Genomic DNA, 20348 nt, shown 5'->3' on the forward strand with positions numbered 1-20348 from the left:
CTTAAAATGATCATCAGATAGCCCATGTTTCACTTATAACGAGTTGAATAAAATGAGAGGATTGACACATCGTCTCCGTGGATCAGCCCTTTGTGGAACGTGTAATACTCAGAATAATGAATTATATAAAAGGAAGTTAAAACCAGCAAAGCAATGTATTTATTTGGACAGCCCTTGATATTAATAACCACATAAGGTGTACGTCAAACAAATCCACGACCCGTATCAAAAGACCAACGGAAATACTTTAAATATATTCATAAGAATACGAAATATAGAAATTAGAAAAAAAACTTCATATACATTATTCAGTAGGATGGTAATGGCATTAAGTACACAGAAGACTTTGCAGTCATAAATTTGACATTCAATGAGGAAAACTGTATCGAAACTTGCAAAAACGTTTTTTTTTCTCGAAAATATAGGGGGAAAAGCGGAAAAAAAACATTAGAATAATGCAAAATACAAAGAAAAACGGTAGTCACCAAATTACATAATAGGGTCAAAAGTAATTATTTGAATAATTTTCAAGATTGGTATGTGTGGTTATAGCAAAATCAGAAATTCAGATAGGGGGATAGTTGATATTATTTCAGTAACAATTTAGTAAAATTTACAGTAACTTTTAAGTAGTAAATTTATCACCGATGAAGTAAAACATATCGTTCAAAGAAATATGAATAAATATGTTTTTGCTATTTTTCAACATGAGAATAAAAATGGTTTTGACCATGGGAAAATAAACGTTATTTCATTTTTTTAAAAAGGTAAATTGGTTTTGTTACCTGAACGAATATACAATAAACAAATAAAATGATACCATTCAGTATAAAGAAGTTTTTGATCAAGATGTGTATCCATCTTGCCCATGAGAGCCGATCCCTCTTTCGACTACTCCGGACTTGCCTTTTATGAGCAACTCGGTGGGTGTTTCTCGAAAAGCAGAGGATTTCCTTTGATTACTCTTTGAAAAATAACCGAAAATATTCTAATCAATTCAGACTGATGTAAAAAAAAATTGGAATACTCTATATGTTTTGTTTGTTTGTTTGTTTGTTTTATAGTTGATTTGTTTTACCTCTATTTCTTATCGTTGTTTTGTTATTTTCTCTATTAAAACAGATGTCATTTTTCATAAAACAAAAACACCATACAATTTCTTTAAGATACAAGAAAACAGAAGTAAAACTACCACTGAAATACAAATACCACAATCGAAATCAAGATGCAATAGAAACTCAAACCCAGGCGGAATATTTAGACACAGGAAAATTAACCACTAGGTATTTATAAAAAAAATCTTAATTGCCCCTCTCCCTATTACATTACCTTTAACTAAATTGTATATTCCCCTTTAAAAATCCCCATTCCAAAACGTTCTCCAATCGCATTTTTTCTCTATTGTATTAATACATTAACAACTTAAATTTAATATATTCAAATATATTCAACATTTAAAGCATTGTTTTTAAATTAAATTGAATAAAACGCCATTTTAAAACTGATTTCTTCATCTTCTCCTTTTAAAAGTCTCAATTACCCAAACGAAATCCCCATTACCCTATCTCTCTTTCCCCATCCCCCATATAATGAGAAGTTTATCCCACACAATTTCCTAAAATGTATTATGTTATTGTAGATCACGTAATGAAAAACCAGAATTTTTATAGTTTCGAATTGCATCTTTAATTGCCTTGCTCTAAAAGGATGACCAGTAAAATAAGACACCTGACAAAATTGTTATTTTTTTTTTACTAGAATTATATTTATTATACTAGAATATAGAACTGAAAAGGCTAATTATACAGTATTTTGTTTTACTCAACTTCTATGTAAAGAAGTATTAATAGATTTTCTGTTCACAAAATGACAATGATTTTGTTTTCCTTATATGGAAGGAAGGGACCCAACATAATAATTATACACTGAAAATCCCTTTTTGGACTTTATAATTTTTCAGCTTACCAAGGTTCAATATACATTTAATAAGATATGAATGGAATTTAAAACAAAAATGTTTGATTTAGACAGGGATCACTGTATCTAAATATGGGGTTTCAACTCGGCGGGTGTTTCTAGACACTTATCCTACCGGTGCACCTGGTCCATGCACCATGTTTTTAGTGGAGTCCGAATTTGCTCATTTACTTGTGTTACTTTGTATGTATTATATAGTCACTTTATGTTCGTTGTTGTGTTTGTCTGTTTTCCATGTCTAGTACTTGTCCCTGGATTACATTCTTTTGATTTCCGCTAGAATCTTGGTTCCTTGATTACTCTAGCATAATTTGTATTTTCTTGTTACGTTTTTGTAATTAGAAAATTATTCAGAAAAAAATGTTTGTTTCACATAAACTGGCTTAAGTAAGATATTGTCTAATACCAGCAAGATTACAAGGCTAAGGGTAAAGAACTCCAAACAAAGTAACTCTAAAGCATTTTCGTTATCTTTCCACGCTCTCCTAATCATTTCACTATCATTCGTGTATCATAGAAATCAGAAATATGGGTCTCAATTATAATTTAATTATCATAATTCATGACTTTATGTTGAAAGTATTACAAATCGGCACTGCTATCCTTAAAATACCAATAAATATGTAAAAACAAATACAAGTACTTTTTCCAGAAACTCCTAAAACCATTTATTCATCAAGATGCAATCTACCTATCAACACTCGAGAAATTACTTCCAAATCAATCATGTCGAACTTATTTATATCAAAAATGTATGTTTATACAAGAAATAAATATATATTATAGTATGGCCATTTAAAAATAAATATTTCCTTATTCGTCATTAAACACTTGTGTTACAAGTGACCATTCATACATTTTGTTCCTCATTCAAACTTATCAATTAATTTATCAAACTTTTCTTGTGGAATCTTATCAATTTCTTACAAAACAATGGTTACAAAATATACTTCCGAATGCTTATAATACTTTTTTTTAAATCCGAACTGTTTCCGCCCTGTGACACATACTACAAATGTACTGTATTCGTTAATGTGGGTTGGTAATTGTACATGTGTTCCGGATATTCTAATTATATGAACGTTACATGTGTCCAGCTAACCTTATTCATTTTTCTAAAAATAATACAAAAATTCCCTGTACAATATTTTTTCTGAGCCTGTTGACTTACATATAAACCATTCACAATTCCAAATAAGCATTTACAAAATTTGTTAACAGCTAACAAGATGAATTGGACCTGCGTTCAAAATGCCTTTTCAAGATACTTTCTGTTTGTTTTAGGTAACAATTTATCGGTATCTTACCAAATAAATACATGTGAATGTTTTGTTTTGTTTTTGTTTTTGTTTTGTTTTTGTTCTTTTTATATCAAAAGTAATAGAAAATTATGATATTATTATCAAGGTTGCAGTCTAATGAACTTATCATAATTATCGTTGTTTATCTTGAACTGAATACCGTGAGTTTACTTATTTCTATCTTATGTTTTATTTTGAAAGTTATGATAAAGCATATAAACCATGAAAGGTTTTCTTGAAGTGGCATTATTTTGAAATGTCATATTTTATATTTTTGTAGTAATATTGTCGTATTTCACAACTAAAGTAATCGCCCTTCCTTCTGGGACAGAAAGATGGAAACACCCGTGTGGTACATCATCTGTGGTGAGCCACTCTGCAGGTATTCCTCCTAGACCACCTGTAGAAATAATTGAAGACATACTGATACGAGTTCGTGAAGGACAAGATCTTTCTGTTTCGTTAGAGGAGAAAATTGTAAGATTTTTTACGTGTTTTTTTATGTTTTATGTGTTTTTCATTTCTTTCTAAACTTCAGTTTCAATATTACATATGTAATGGCATGAGAATTTCACATATAATTTAGGAGAAGTTGACATTAAGTTTGTGTATTTCATCTCGTGAGTTGATAGCTGAGAAGTGACAATAGACAGGAAACAATAGTTTTTATTTTGATACTATAAATATTGTCTTACCCTAGCGTTACATCTAGTCAAAAATCCATATCTTTAAGCAAATTTGAACGAACGTAATTGTTTAAATTCATTCATGGTTTAAAGTATGAGACTATCGAACAATATGTAAGCTTACGAGGTTAAAATCGATCTAAACTTTATCGAGGGTGTTTCTCGGAAGACGGAAGTGTGGGGAAATAAAATAAATTAATTCGGTTGTTATCAAAATGAATATATAAAGTGAATTATAGATTTTTAGTAAAGATAATTTCTATGTACACATAGATTTTCATGGTTTATGGTACTTTGAAACATATGACTAAAATTTATTAATTTGTGGGAAAATACGAAAATCATAATATTTTGTGTCATCCCGGTTTTGAAATGATGTGTTCCTAATAACAGTCCGAAAGAAAATCCCCACCAGTGGTCATTACAAAATTCACCTTGTGAGTTGACATATTTAACCTTATGTGGTCCTTTTGTGTGATTTCAGGCAAACGAAAGGATTCAAAGTATGCAAAGGGTGTCATTTTTACAAATGATACATCATGAAGGCTTTCCTGACGTATCTCCAACGACGGAAGAGGAAATTCAAAATTCTTTTAGAAATGTAAGTAAACTTGAATTGAATTAGAATTAAGGTATATTATGCTAATTTGAAAAAAAAAACTTAAAATTAAAGGTTAAATATAACCAATGATCTATTTTACGTATAAAATGGTGTTTAAATGGCATTGATTTGTTGGTTCTTTAATGTATGATTCTATTGTAATAGATAAGCATATACGGACTTTATAAGGAAGTCTTGTCGGTGGATTTTAAATCCTTTAAAGGTTCTTTTTGAAAATTTGGGATCGACATCTGCCGTTACTTATTGCATTAATTTATAAAGAAAATAATTTAAATGTTGAAAGTCAAATTAACCATACATCATGTGTTTCTTTTTAATTTTCAGCTTACCAAAACATATTTAGAAAGTTATAGAAAACTTGCTACAGCCCAAATTTTTATAGAACAGATGAAATTTGATGAAGAAGTTTACGAAGATAACAAATATGAAAAAGAAATTATAAATACTGAATCCAAATTGTATGATGTTCTTTGTCTTATGAATGAAATGATTAGCAATACAGACGCAAGTATTGAACATGTGACCAGGGAGGTGATGCAAATGCATCTTCGGACTCTCTCGGAAAGAATTAATCGTTTTATGCGTGACTATATTTCCGTTAAAGATACTACAAAGCTTCTCAACAACTTAATTGTTGAATACGTGGCCATGAAAAACCACCATGCAGGAAAGTGAAATTTAGGTATAAAGTTATTAAAGCTGGGCTCGTTACGTTTGAGGTAATTCTTTCGTAATGCATTGGTAGATTATATTAATCCACACCAAAGGTGTATTCGGCTTTCTTGTGCTCTGGCGGTAATGTACTATTGGCATTAAAATGTTCTCAAATGAATCGAGTGTACCGTTTGACATTAAAGAAGGACGGTGATATATTGTTAGTTTGTAAAAAAATGCTTTTATAGCTAGATACATAGATGTGTTTTGTCATATTTTTTACTCTATACGGTTGTGATAAAATGAATCTGATCTAGTGAAAGCATTACGCCCAATGCCACTGTGATGATTTTTGTTTTTGTATTTGCTTTTTGCATGCGTTTTGTTTTTAAATATATCTAGATATGAAAGTAATGCTTACCAAAAACCCGTTTTGAATCTTCCTCGAATTTTATAGCATATTTTGATATTGATTTTTACTTTATATTTTAAGATAATGATAATTTTGTTAATGGCGTTTTGTACACATTTTGTGTGTGGCTGTGTGTATGTGTGTGTGAGAGAGATTGTGGCCTATGCACTGTGCAACACTTTTTACAATTATTATGTTGTTCATCAATCTTACTTTTTGAAGCAATTTATGCATTTTATATATAATTGTTAAATCCAACTGTGATAAATCAGTTTTTACAAAATGTTGTGTGTTTGTGTTTTATTTCTTAAGGAGGTAGACCTAAGGTAAGGGACACAACTCTTACAAATCATTGGGACGTTTGTATCTAGGCTCTTTATATCAATCTCATGTAAGTATTTAAGTAACTTGGATTGATTTCATTCTGTTTCAAATAACAGCTTGAAAGGCTTTTGGTGAAGTTGAATATGATTCAAATATATCACTGATTTCAAGATGTCCTTACTCTAGGTCTATCTCCTTAAACCATGATAATTATAATAATACATGTAATACTATTTTAATAAATTGTAAATCAACTCAAATATAGTCCTGCTTTATGTCATGAAAACATTTCTTTTTATTGTTTAAGAATCAAAATCAATTCAACAGAAATCAGAGGTCAATTTATCACTTTACCATGATGTACAAGGATAAATTTAAGTCATTACAAAAGAGTTAATGATACATCTTACATAATCAACATTTGAATAAGGAACTTAAACAACATTAAATCATGCAAAAGAACCCCGCCGCATTTTTTGCGCCTGTCTGAAGTCAGGAATTTCTTGCCTCTGCATGTCTTGTTTCTTTTTCACCTTTAATTTATTTTGAATTGACAATTCCTAGTCCTGTTTTGCGAAACTGGTGTTTTATTATTAACTAAATAACACAACATACAAATAATACACATTGTCATGAAAGCACCTAAATCCAATATACACTGACAATAACTATAAAAAAAACAGCACACAAAAAAGAGAAGGAAAAACAATATACAAATATGTGGAAGACTGACAACCATGCTTCCTTCAAGACATGCTTACTATTATTGCCCTGATAATGAATAAGGGGAAGTAACTCTCGTAAAATCTACATGTATATGTCAATTAAGCAGAATGAGTTGTGTCACATTGTGCACAATTGACAACTAGTTCTGTTTGGCGAAACTGGTGCTTTCTTGTTAACTAAATAACACAACATACAAATAATACACAATGTCATGAAAGCACCTAAAACCAAAACGAAGTCGCCAAACAGAACAAGGGAAAGAAATGGAATACAACAAATGGGATGCGAAGGAAATACAAATAGATAAATAACTGAAAATTAACGGGAATCAAGGAATTCATAGCTAAGGTTATTTGGTACATATTCACTTGCCTGTTAAATATAGGTTTGAAAACAATCAGAACGCCAGTCCCCGTAGTATTTCAAAACAAATCTCGGGTGTAACTGCCTTAGCAGCCAGCGTAGCACCCCCGTACCAAAGTGAGTGGAATGAATGCATGTATAAGGCTGGATCAAGATCAACAAGAACAAGCATCTCCTTAAAATGTGAGTTCAACACAGGCTTGGAAACAGCAACGAGAATACGATTGACGGAAATGGCATATACGGGGTCGTCCTGACCTCCTGGAATCAACGAAACTAAGTAATCATATGCACCAACAGGGCATAATAAAGGTTCAATAGATTTACAAAGAGATATCTGATGGGTATAGCTATGCTCTTGTCTCGTTTTAGACCAGTTCAACAAAAGTAACAAGCCAAATTCTTATACTATTACAGACTTCCGTACGAGTTTCTCTCTTGGATTGAATGATTTCGGAGTTTTACTTATTAAGTTAGAGGCTCTAATCATACCACAATATGCAAATCATAAAAAAAAAAAAATCATAAGCAGACATCAACGCGATCGTAAATATCTAATAATTTTACTATACGAATCAGATCGGTAGGTAACAAAGGTAACTTGGACACAGGCATGTGCTGGTTGTTATGACCAAGACCTCCCAAAGTTAATGTGGCAGAGTTAAACTTTATGGTTTGTATGTTTTAAAAATGATTTTTATTTCCGTAGCATTGTACTTGTATTTATATTATTTGTTTTTATTGCATATACTTGTATGATTAGTACATAACAATTTAATACCTATTTCTTTTAGCGGTAGTCTAAGTTCATGGGTTTCTATTGGTCGTTTTCACGGGTCAGTATGAAGGGTCATTTTTCTAATTTCGGCTGGTTTCATTTGTTCAGTTTTGGTATTGTCTTCGAACTGTCGACATTGTTCAGTGTACAGTGCTTATTGAAATTTGCCAGTCTAGTTTGGAGATCATTTCTATATTTACGGTTAGTGCATTTACTTAAACATCTTTAACCTCACTAATACGCATTTCTTCTGTGTAATTGTTACGAATGAATGAATGAGTTTAAAAGCCCAATTGGCGTATGAAAAGTGCGTGTTACTGTGTGCGTATGGTATTAAACTAGTTTAAAACTTAAATCGGCAGTGGTACCAAAGGAATTTCCCGTAAAAGCTCTAAATTCATTTTGATCTATTTATAAAGGGTCAATGTGTAAATAGTTGAATATATCGACTGCCGCAAATAAAGATGATTGAGAATGAGTTTGTTTATTTTAACATTAAATTACTTTATGAATTTAATATAGTGTATTCATTTCATTTTACCTCATTTTTTATGAATCCATCATTTGTTCTCTTTAGGTGGATATTACAAATGCAAGTTGAAATAGTTGTTATTCACAAAGCATTTGCATCTCGTGCAGGGTATGTACTTCATGTAAATAAATATTTTTACCATTTTGTCTGTTTTTTATAAGTAATTCTAGTTAAAGTCGCTAGAATATCGTTAAGTTCTGTTTTATTTTAATTACATTATACATTATTTCTTTATTTCGCCTATATTTAAAAGTAAATCCGTATTTTTTGCTGTATTTGGTAACGAGATGCATTTACGAAAGACGTGCATTTTATTTTTGGTATGTTTCATGTTAAGTTCAGAATACAAAGTAACTATTTTGAACCTAATGTAAAAGTCTTTGAAATAGCGTATTATACATGTATGTGTTGAACTGGTATCGTATACTATGATAGAGAATCCTATACTTTCTCTACGATTTGATAATTTAACATATTTTACATGTTTATTGTTAAATAGCACTAACTATTCTTTATTATTGTTTCAGTGCTTTTATTGTGAATTGCAAATTATGAATAGAATAAAAGAATAAAAAATCACCTGTTACATTAATTTCGAATCAGTAGAAGCAAAAGGCTCCACAGACAAAGCAACTAACTGACTCCAGGTCTTAAGTCCAGACAAGTAATTCCTCACTGATGATCAACTACGTAAACTTTTAGCTAAAAAGAACACAGGCATAGGCTGATAAAATATCAGGTGTGCAGGGAATGGGTTGGAAGCGATAATACACACAAAATATATGGTAGGCATTGAACTGACTCTTAAGGTTTGAGAAAGTTCCTGGACGAAAAGCAGCCCCTTTAACGTGTTTAACCTCTTTCACAAAACAGCTCGCCTGTACTCAATATCTGGAAGTAAAATAATACGTATAAATAATAATAAATCATAACACAGTTCATATTCCACACTTTAAACTTCAATTTCTGTATATAATAAACTTAAATGTCAATAATATTACGTCGGATGAGATAACAGCATCGGGTGCTGACCAGTCTATATCTGGAATAATACTAAAGCCATTGCATTCACGCAAGAAACAAATCCACCATCGTATGTCTCGTCTGAATTCTTCTTTTAAATGAACACGAAGTGATTAAAGCGATGTTTTCGCAATGTCTTGAGCAAACGAGAAATAAACAACCAACCGCTGCGTACACATTCCGAAATAAAAGCTAACTTCCCGATGACTTCTTGTAACTGTCGGTTCGTGCAATATTTCTTAACCATAATTTAAGCAAGAGTTTGTTTGCCTCTTTTAATTTAACATCTGTAATGCGGGTGGTCATATTCACAGAACTAGCAGAGGACGCTTACCCTACCGGTGCACCTGGTCCATGCTCCCAGTTTTTAGTGGAGTCCGAGTTGCTCATTTACTTTTGTTACTTTGTATGTATGATTTTAGTTACTATATGTTCTTTGTTGTGTATGTCTGTTTTCCATGTCTGGTCTTTGTCCCTGGATTAAATTCTTTTGATTACCGCTATAACCTTGGTTCCCTTGATTACTCTTGCCAGAAATGTCAATACATTAGTAGGTGCACAACATTTTCTTCGCTAACATCCAAGCCTTACTTCCGAAAAAAAAAATTAACAAATGTATAGTCAATTTCCGCGGACGATGCGGTAATTGCTCCGCCAAAATCATTTACATAGTTAATTGTATGAATTCCGCTTTTCCGCCACATAAACGGTACGGCATTAGTAATCCGTTGACATGCCTGAGGTGGTGACCTCAACCCAAAAATTAAGCGATTGTCAATATAATTTTTACCCTTCCATTCGTAACCCTGTAAATGAAAATCATGTGGGTCTACGTGTACTAACTGTCTAAATGGACGAGATAAGTCCAATTTCCACATCACACAAAGGCGTTCGCGTTTTACCAACAACGAAACGAATTCTTCATGTCTTGGATAACACAATTTTAAGGTCCGTTCAAAAATGTATCTTGCGGAATGCCATCGTTCATAGAAGACAACCCACCAAGTCAGCAATAAACAATTAATTTCTGATCATTTTTTCCTTTAGGTAGTGAATAAAGGTGACAGTGTCAATGTACAACAAAGCGGGTTGGTATCAAACGGGTCGTAAATCGCACCAAGGGTCAATTCTTTGGCTAAATATCTGTCAATATAAAGCACAAACGGAGATTGATCATTATTCCTACGAATAGGGTGGTCCGGCAGTCTATCTCGAGTATAATACAAAGGCCAGCCATATCTCAAAAATTAGACAATCACTTTGTCATAATAATCTTGTAACAACTGTTTTTCCAATAAAACGTTAAAACTAGACGTAACAGGGATTCTACAACGTGCAAAATTAGGTTGACCTGACGCAACAACATATTTATGTACCTGTGAACGCCCCGTGTAGGTCCGGGTGTCTAAAGAATATGTCTGCAGCAGCGCTAAGCTTGTCGTAGAAGGCGACTAAATAGTGCTCAGAACCTTAGCCGGGGGCTAGGGCGCTATGCCCACAGAGCAACTGGGTTGTGGTTGTGTGCCCCAGGTGGTGGAATGGGGTACCCCTGGTGTGTTACATGCTGGGGTTGTCAGGCTATAATATAAAACCTTACCGCAAACCATAGTGGTGCACCGTGTTGGGAAAGATGCCACGTTCCTCGCACGTTAAAGAACCCTACTGTAGTATTCTCCCGGAGTAGGAACCATAGGGCTCCGCCACAGGAGGCTAAATTGCCCGACCCTACCCACCTCTCCCCATTTCCAGTGGCAATCAAAATTTGTCGACCCTATTATCCTTGTGTCCCATCCCATTTTTCATTTCATCATCATTTCATGTTCATCGCCTGAATATAGCTGAAATATTGCTGCTCGGGCGTTAAACCCCAACAAACAAACAAAACAAATGTACCTGTGAACAATTATTACATGTCATTTCACAAAAAGTATCATTCCTAATATCGAGATTAAATAGTTCAATAAAAGGATAGTTAAAATCAACTGAACCTGCGGTTTTGGTAAAACAAAAATACATTGATACATTGTCAACATTGCTAAAGAGTAATCAAGGGAACCAAGGTTATAGCGGTAATCAAAAGAATGCAATCCAGGGACAAAGACCAGACATGGAAAACAGACATACACAACAAAGAACATAAAGTAACTAAAATCATACATACAAAGTAACAAAACAATCCACATTCATTTACATGTATGACATTGTCATTAGAAAAATCAATATCATAAACAGTGCAACAAAACAAAGATTGCAAACACAAATAATCACTTAATACACCTGAAAGAACAAGGGAGGATTTCTCAGAAACAAGAGGCTCACCTGACAAATTACAGGGGATATTATCATAAATATGCACATCATAAATCATAGTTGTAGGTACTTATTTAGTGCGCACGTCAACCTCTAAAGCATGGGAATATTTTATATCGTTCATTTGTTCACACACACCTGCCTCATCCGCAGGGGGGGATATCGGCACAGAAATATATATATTTGACGCACCTGTATTCACAGAGGAAAACGCACCTGAACACTCGAGGAACGAAACCCACCTACACGTGTAGAGGACACAAAGGAAATGTCAGTAGAATCTTTGAAATGAAGCAATGAATTCGGCTATCATTTCTGACTAGTACAGTCCCTCGGCCGGTGCTTGATTGACGGATCTTTCCCTTCACGCGCACATTTTCCACATACATGTAGAAGCTTATTATCGTCATAAGAACCAAAGTGATCCGACGAACAATTTCCTGCTTGATATGTACCACAAATAGGATTACGTGTGGTGGGTCTCTCTAGAACTCCGGTCTGTTTTGAAGTAGACACTAAAGGACTCACAAATGTACGGCCCTGTTCCTCGGAAAACGAATTGGTCCATTTTTATGACCTCTCTCTCTACTGAACGCAATACTTCTTTCAATCTTTCAATTCAGGAAAAGGAAATTTCTCCCCCCAGAAGCTGAGTATAATTTTCAAATTCGAATATTGGAACATTTTTTTCAATATGTTAACAGTTTTGACCATCCATTTGTTAAGTATTTAGAGGAAGGTGAAAAAGTTAAAACAATCACAGTCAGCTTTGATTTGTTTTTGATTTTTGTTTTTGTTTTGTTCTTTTGTTGTTTTTTTAACAAAATTAAACCAAGAATACCACACTTGAATACAAGACATGATAATACAGATAGACATCTAGGAACAGAGAATAAATAGGGAAAAAAATATAAAACATTTCTCGACCTCAAATAACCATAAACCCACACACATGAAATCGAAAACAAATGCATTACTGACAGTATTTGCTATACGTTTTGATACGATGTCCTGACACTAATATGGGAATAAAAGTTGTATTTTGCGGTTGCCATCAGAGGCAAAGGTATTAATCACTATGTCGAAATTAATGTCAATCTCCAGGTGAACATGCACCATTGACAAAACTTAACACCACAGTTACATTTAAATTATCGAATGTTTAATAGGGATTAATATTAATTCCAGATGTGATTGTTACAAGCAAATTAATGTAAATGTAAAGCCAAGGTTGAAAAAAACTATAAAAGAAAAGTCACTTGCTTACACTGCTTTAATGGTGCTACGCCACTGTCCTTGTCTTCACCATCGTCCGTTGACTCCGATCCCGAATCTGAAGAATCTGAGGACTCGTTAGCAGTAAGAAACTTTTAAGTCAACAATTTAGCGGAGTCACGTACTTTACCAGACTCAAACAATTAAGTTTTTCAAGGTTGGTATTTCCACATGGTTACCTTTTGTCACAGTTTTGTCCTTTGAGGCTGGACGTTTAATCAAACTTTCACTGATATCCGGCTGCTCAGAGTTAGTATGTTTGCGTTCTTTCAGAAGGGCATTTTTCTTTAACAAAAAGTCATGTTCAAACTGTTTATTCTGCAGTGTATGAGATCTTCAATAGTTCTATCCATCGGTACTTCAATCCAAACCACCTGAAATTTTTGATCGAGCGCCACCAGAAGCTTCACTGTCGACCTTTGGTGTTGAAGTGTCAATCGTATTACGAGTGCCGCCGGATGCCATGTTTGTTGGAAGAATTAATTTCCTAGCAGGTGGCTTAGTCGGCAATATAAAATCTTGCAAATGCTTAGGAGTTTTACATTCCCTTCTATTGTCCATCTCGAAAGAAAAAATACACAAATACGTGGAAGACTGACACCCATGCTTCCATCAAGACTTGCGTATAATCTGGTTCCCTGGTCAATATCGTAAGCGACCCTAGGATCGGAAAATATAGGCTCAGGTCACCAGCGACCGATATGCACAATATATGAGTAAATTGCCTCTTATGAAATAAAATAAAAACAAAGATGAGATTATCTTAATTAACTATATGATTGTGCATTTATATTGAAAGATGATATAGGTAATTTGGAAAAAATATTTTAACGTATTTTTCTTTAAATTTGAATATTGGAATGTATAAAAGTAAATAAAATAACGTCATATTCGCTCAAACAATCAAAAGGCAGAAGACGTCACTGGTGACCCGGGGTTATATTTGAGAGAAACTTTCGGAACGAAAACATTACCCAGGCTTCCAGGTTAGACATGCTTACTATTAATAACCGGATAATGAATAAGGGGAAGTAACTCTCGTGAAACCTACATGTTTATGTCAATTAGGCACAATGAGCTGTGTCCCATTGTGCATTATGATGCTTGAGTATATAGGGGCAACTCTTTCGCGGTACCTGTGTGTAATGATGTTTTGGGGTCTGTCCTGTGGTATGAGGGTTTCCTGGTCGTTCATTGAAGACTAAATGGTGGTCTTGGACTGACATTTTCGTTCCAGTAGAGTTGTTATCTCTTTGACATATACACAATACCTATTCTCGTTATCAAGGTATGAAATCTACCAAGACCTGGCTGATTTGATTGACGTCGCTCCCTCAATGTCTATCGAGTTACGTAAAAAACATATGCAGATAAATTGACTAATTTTCATATTTGCAATCACTGATACATCGTAAAATGAACGAAGAAAGACAATCGATCGGGAAACGGATGCCTCAGAGGTTGAACATTTCTCCATCATTACTGAATGTTGTGCAGTGTTAGGCTAGTGGTATTGGAGAACTATTAGATTTTTTTTTGTCAACCCAAATGTATGATAAGGACAATCATAATAAACAATAATTAATAAAGATACCGAGTAGTTCATCATTTCATTGAAACACCAAATTACTACATATACATTCTAATTGGGTTATTCTACAGTGACCTACATGTACCTTTAGTAGATTTGGCAAATTAAAATCATTAGTGTAGACTGAAAGCGAGAATTTTACACTTTTAAGAAACTGCTACCAATACGCTGATTCCCTTGCTGGAGCTCAACGATTCTCACAAAAACAACTGCGACATGAAATGATCGGTAAGCATTGAATTTATGTAATATTACCCAGTTTCCGATTCAAACTTAGGGGCTCGTTACAATTGGCTATATATAGGTCATATATAGTATCAGGACCCTCGATATCTATGTATAGCCATTGCCAGTTGTTTAATCTGGTTTCGGGTAATTGAAAACATTCGGGTTATCACGGTTTCGAAAAAGTATGCAATCACATCAAGGGAACCAAGATTTTAGCGGAAGTTACCCGATTTTATAGCATATCGCATTCGTGCCATTTCGCCAAAACCAGTGGCAGAGAATATTTGATGATTAGCGACTTTGAAGACTCAAGTCTTTGATTTTCTTAATGTTTTATTGAAGTTCATAAGGTGCTTTGTAAACAACATGTGACTATGTTAAAGTAATCATAATTCTCAGGTTGTATTTTTCGTCGTACTATTTTTACACACCAGGTAGCGATGACTTTAGTATTTGGGTAACACAACTGCTGAATGATGATGATTTATTAAAGCAAAATCTTCAGTGTGGAGCTCTAAAATGAATGTGGTGGGAAACATTTTCGGTTGGAAATGTTTACCAACTGTGTGTTGTGGAACACTTATATTCATTTCTTCTGGGAAGGCCCATCGAAGTCGAGAACCATATTGATTATGATTGCTTCCTCAATATAATTATGACACCTTCATGTGATGCAGTATTTTGCTATGTATAGCAGGTCTGTTCTGTTTTAGAGTTACATCCAGCTTGAGACAAGGCTTTTTGCTTTCACCCTTGCTCTTCCTTGTTGTCATCGATTGGGTCGTGACAGACAATAAAAAATAGAATAAATTGACCTCAAAGACCTACTTTCTGCAGATGACCTCACACCTCTTACAAATAACTAACAACACATTGAATACATTCAGCACTCAAACTTTCTTGGCTGCCACATCAAATGGTAAAGCAGATGAAAGCATCAATACAAGGATAGGAAAGACCAGGCAGATGTTCTGTGTATTAAAACCAATATGGAATAATACAAACATATCACTAAAAATAAAAACCAGAATATTCAACAGGTAATGTTAATGTAAATCTGTCCTGTTATATGGTTGTGGGTGCTGGCTTCTCGGGAAAGCTCTGTAACAGAAAATAGATGTCCGAGGGCCATTATACAGATCCGTTGGCCTCAGTAAAGAAAGAATCCAATTGTGTCGCTTTTTGAGTGAAGTTCGATTATTTGCAAACAACTTATGCCTCAAAGTAAATTTAAACACACTGTCTTTAAATGATAATGAGCTAAATGAAATGAAAAATACGTTATTTTAGTTTGCGTTATCTCGCTTAGTTTATTTGGTCAATGTTGCTCCAAGTTGAAGTTTGTATGTCCGTTTCTAGTGATAAAAATATAGAAATATCCTAATTGAGATAACGAACAATTAGTCTACGACATGCATTCTTGATTTTTTACCTACCATATTGGGTCCATACAAAGGCTGTTGGTATAGTCCGCAGTGAAAGGGGGGGGGCTTCTAAATTTGCAAATTGCAAAAAAAGAAAATAATGTATTTTTGTGTGTGAATGCGTGCACTAATTTAAAGATTTGTACATGTTTATAAAAAAAAGTGATTCTCTAGATCCACCACTCACTTAAACTAGGTGCATTTCATATGTCACAAGCAATTATTATATCTTGATTGTAGCCTTTAATAGGACATCTTTCTTGTATCTGTTGGATAATATGGTTGGAGTTTATAACACATTAAGTAGAACAGGGACGAATCCAGACACTTTGAGAAGAAGGTGTTCCAGTTGGGGTTCCTCAGAAAAAGGGGAGTGCTAGGACATATATTTGCCATTTTTGTCAATTCCACTCATGAAAACAACAAAATTTCCAATAAAAAGGGGGTGCCACCCCCCCTGCACCCCCTGGATCCGCCTCCGTAGATTATAATTATTATTCATTGTTGTCATGCAGAATACAATGCATATTTGGCAAAAGCAACCAGAATCAGGCTTGGGTAAATCCAGAAATTTTGAATGGGTTCCATGGCCATTATTTGCTCATTTTTGCCAAAATATTGTGCGAATTTTACATTTCTTTCCTGCTAAATGGAGATTTAAATCCTGATGCTCCAAGATCCGCCTCTACATAATAGTTCACTCAGACTCCTAACATTCACTTTAGCCGACATTTATCATCGCGGTGGTAACATATTTACCATATCCATATACATATATGCATCAATTTCTTTATCATGTTGTTGTCAACCTTGATTTTGGGTTTAACGCCCGAGCAGCAATATTTCAGCTATATTCAGGCGATGAACATGAAATGATGATGAAATGACAAATGGGATGGGACACAAGGATAATAGGGTCGACAAATTTTGATTGCCACTGGAAATAGGGAGAGGTGGGTGGGGTCGGACAATTTAGCCTCTTGTGGCAGAGCCCTATGGTTCCTACTCCGGGAGAATACCACAGTAGGGTTCTTTAACGTGCGAGGAACGTGGCATCTCTTCCAACACGGTGCACCACTATGGTTTGCGGTAAGGTTTTCCGTATTATAGCCTGACAACCCCAGCATGTAACACACCAGGGGTACCCCATTCCACCACCTGAGGCACACAATCCAGTTGCTCTGTGGGCATAGCGCCCTAGTCCCCGGCTAAGGTTCTGGGCACTATTTAGTCGCCTTCTAGGACAAGCTTAGCGCTGCTGTAGGCCTATTCTTCTGACACCCGGACCTGCACGAGTCTTAGTGAAGTACAAGTTGCTCATTTACTTTTGTTACTTTGAATATTTTACTTTAGTTACTTTATGTTCTTTGTTGTGTATGTCTGTTTTCCATGTCTGGTCTTTGTCCCTGGATTACATTCTTTTGATTACCATTATAAACTTGGTTCCCTTGATTACTCTTTCAAAGATATCTTTTTAAAAATGGACTTTAAAATTGCCAAAAAAAAAAAACTTTCAAATTTCATTAGAACATTGAAAAAAAAATTATCAAAAATTAAGACAAGTATATTATTCAGTTACGAAAGATTTTGAAAATATTAAATTAAAGCATAAATATAGTTCATCACAGTTCATGAGGTCAAAATTCGTGAACAATTATTTACAATGTAAACAAAACCCATATTTTGACTTGGGCTGCTGTTAAACCTTGGCCCTCTAAACAGGAATTGCACTAAATGCTCTTCTCTTTTTGTCTGCATCAATATGGCAAGTTCTATAAATAAAATCAGGATTTTCCAACTTCTCTGAATTCATTTTCAAGAATCTTCGGTACAACACTTCTAAATTAACCATACTTTCCATACAAGCTCTTGTCTCATTTCGGCTCTTTCCTCTTTAATTTAAGTAAGTGTGTTCCTTTTGACAGCTTCAGCTGCTAAGTCAAGGTGTCAAAAAACCAATCAAGCATGATAATATTGATTTGTATGGAACGCCTTAACTGTCTGATGAGATACACATTTGTTTACGTGTTGTCAATTTTATATTACTTGCTGTGGTTTTATAATTACATGTGGTCATTTTGTATTTACGTTATGTAGGAACATCTTTACATTATGTCGTTTTGTCTTTACGTTCTGTCATTTCGACTTTACGTTCTGTCGTTTTATGATTACGTTATGTCAACATATATTTACATTATGTAGATTTATCTTTACGTGCATTGGTTTTCTTATAACGTGAGGTCGTTTCATCTTTACGTTATGTCGATCTCTAAATATTTTATGTGCATTTTCTTTTCTTTACGTGCAGTGATTTCTTCTTTACGTGATGTGGTTTCTTCTTTACGTGATGTGGATAAAAAATTCATGATGACGTGTGACCTCGGAACTTTTCGATCCGGTGTAAACTTCAAATCAGTCTGTTAAAGGCAAAATAGACGTCACAACGCCGATTAGAAAAATACTGAACGAAATACACTTGGATAGTCTATCCAGTCACCCTAGGGTATTTATTCTTTTGTAAAAAAATAGCTTATTTGTTATTTACGTTCAATATTATCACAACTGATACTTCTTGGATTCTGTTGGTGACTTGTGGCGATTTTCGTAGTCAGAATTTATACAACCAAAACAAAAAATAATAATAAAAATAAAAAAAAGTCGCATAACTTCGACTCTACAAGCTATTACTCGACTAAAAAGTCTCAAATTTTGAATCATTCGATAGAAATTAAATTTCCTGAATTAATAAACCACCATTAACTGATTTTCAAGAAAGATTTTTTTTTAAATGTTTTAAAATTTAACCCCTTCCCCGAAAAAAAAGGTCTCAGTATCAAGCATAATTCTCATTCACAGCATAACGACACTGTGAGACTCGTATTTTAGGCATTCATAATTTAAAAGATAACTATTTGCCCAAAATATCTGAATAATTCAGGCGTGTGATTTTTTTATAGGGTTACAATTACTATAAAATCGTAAAAAGTAGAAATTACAGAATTTCAGAATTTCTTCTGTATCACCCGTAATTATATTTTTTTCAGAATACCGTAGTTTAAACAAGCTTTTGTGTGATACAGTAGATTTGTATAGTGTCTAAGCTTTCAGATCTGCCAGGTAATTAATATTTGAAATTTTCCAAGTAAAGTTGGTGCAAAAATTACCACCCCTACCAATAAAAAAAAACCTCAACATGAACAAAAATGTTAATTTTTAACATATAAATGGCGTACACTGAGCATGTTGCGGGCGATTGCTTTCATTATCGATACATCCAACATATTTGCCAATTTCAAGAGCGTAGGCGACAATAATGTGTTTTTTTTTCATAAAAAAAGGGAAAATTCATAAAGAAATCCAAACGCCTGAATGATCAGATATGTTGAGTAAATCATTATCTTAATTATGAATGCCTAAAATACGAGTTTCACAGTGTCGGTATGCTGTGAAAGAAAATTATGGTTTCTGCCTTCAAAAGCAAGATGTGTTCGTACGAGGTCACAGGGGTTTGTGCAGAACTAAAACAACTTACATTTATTTGTTTTTGCTTGCAAATATTAGTTTTAATGTGACGTTACGATATTATTTAACTACAATCCGATTGACCTTTCCCGAAATCTTAAAATTATAAATTAAACGTTAGCTTTTTGTTGTTTCTATAGAACTATCCTTCATTTTGTTTTTGATTTTGTTTAATTTCGTGTGTCTTTAACCTACTTCCCCGAGTTAAAGTAAGTGTAATATTATATTCACACCATGATCGGGTGATCGCTAGTCATTCAGAGCAACTAAGACATGTTTTAATAAACCGATAACAAAGTAACTTGTCCTGTTGTTATATCCTTATTTGTGGAAATTCACGGATAATATTACAATATTTATAAGCTAACGCCTACATAAGGATTATACGTCCTTGTACAGGGCCAGATCCAGACACTTCGAAAAGGAGGTGTATCAGGAGGGTTTGCTCAGAAAAAGGGGGTGCAAGGACATTATTTTTTTTATTTTTGTCAATTTTACGCATGAAAATGACAAATTTTCCGATAAAAAGGAGGGGGTTCCAAACCCCCTGCAATTCCCCTGTATCGGCCACTGCTTGTAAGAAGTTAGCTGTGAAATCAG

At 34.0% G+C, this 20348-nt stretch overlaps 1 protein-coding gene and 1 pseudogene across 1 annotated transcript; one reads left to right on the forward strand and one right to left on the reverse strand.

The window, feature by feature from the left end:
* The first annotated feature begins 3199 nt into the window (after positions 1-3199).
* LOC148621039 (uncharacterized) lies at positions 3200-5935 on the forward strand. The gene is made up of 4 exons (XM_088575049.1): positions 3200-3261; positions 3559-3755; positions 4449-4565; positions 4911-5935. The coding sequence occupies exons 1-4, from the start codon at positions 3207-3209 to the stop codon at positions 5259-5261; spliced, it is 720 nt and encodes a 239-aa protein (XP_088431175.1). The 5' UTR covers positions 3200-3206; the 3' UTR covers positions 5262-5935.
* Positions 5936-6513: 578 nt separating this feature from the next.
* On the reverse strand, positions 6514-13978 carry LOC148621040 (uncharacterized; annotated as a pseudogene).
* Positions 13979-20348: the final 6370 nt, after the last annotated feature.

This window comes from Perna viridis, chromosome 3, assembly GCF_037379345.1.
Source record: "Perna viridis isolate PV_CMFRI_1.1 ecotype Kerala chromosome 3, ASM3737934v1, whole genome shotgun sequence".
Taxonomy (NCBI): Eukaryota; Metazoa; Mollusca; class Bivalvia; order Mytilida; family Mytilidae; genus Perna; species Perna viridis.

Bases quoted from the DNA above. Each gene is read 5' to 3' on its own strand.
- LOC148621039 (XM_088575049.1), top strand. From the start codon at position 3,207: ATGAATTGGACCTGCGTTCAAAATGCCTTTTCAAGATACTTTCTGTTT. The intron at 3,262-3,558 runs GTAACAATTTAT...ATATTTTTGTAG, and splicing joins ATACTTTCTGTTTGTTTTAG to TAATATTGTCGTATTTCACA. The intron at 4,566-4,910 runs GTAAGTAAACTT...TTTAATTTTCAG, and splicing joins TTCAAAATTCTTTTAGAAAT to CTTACCAAAACATATTTAGA.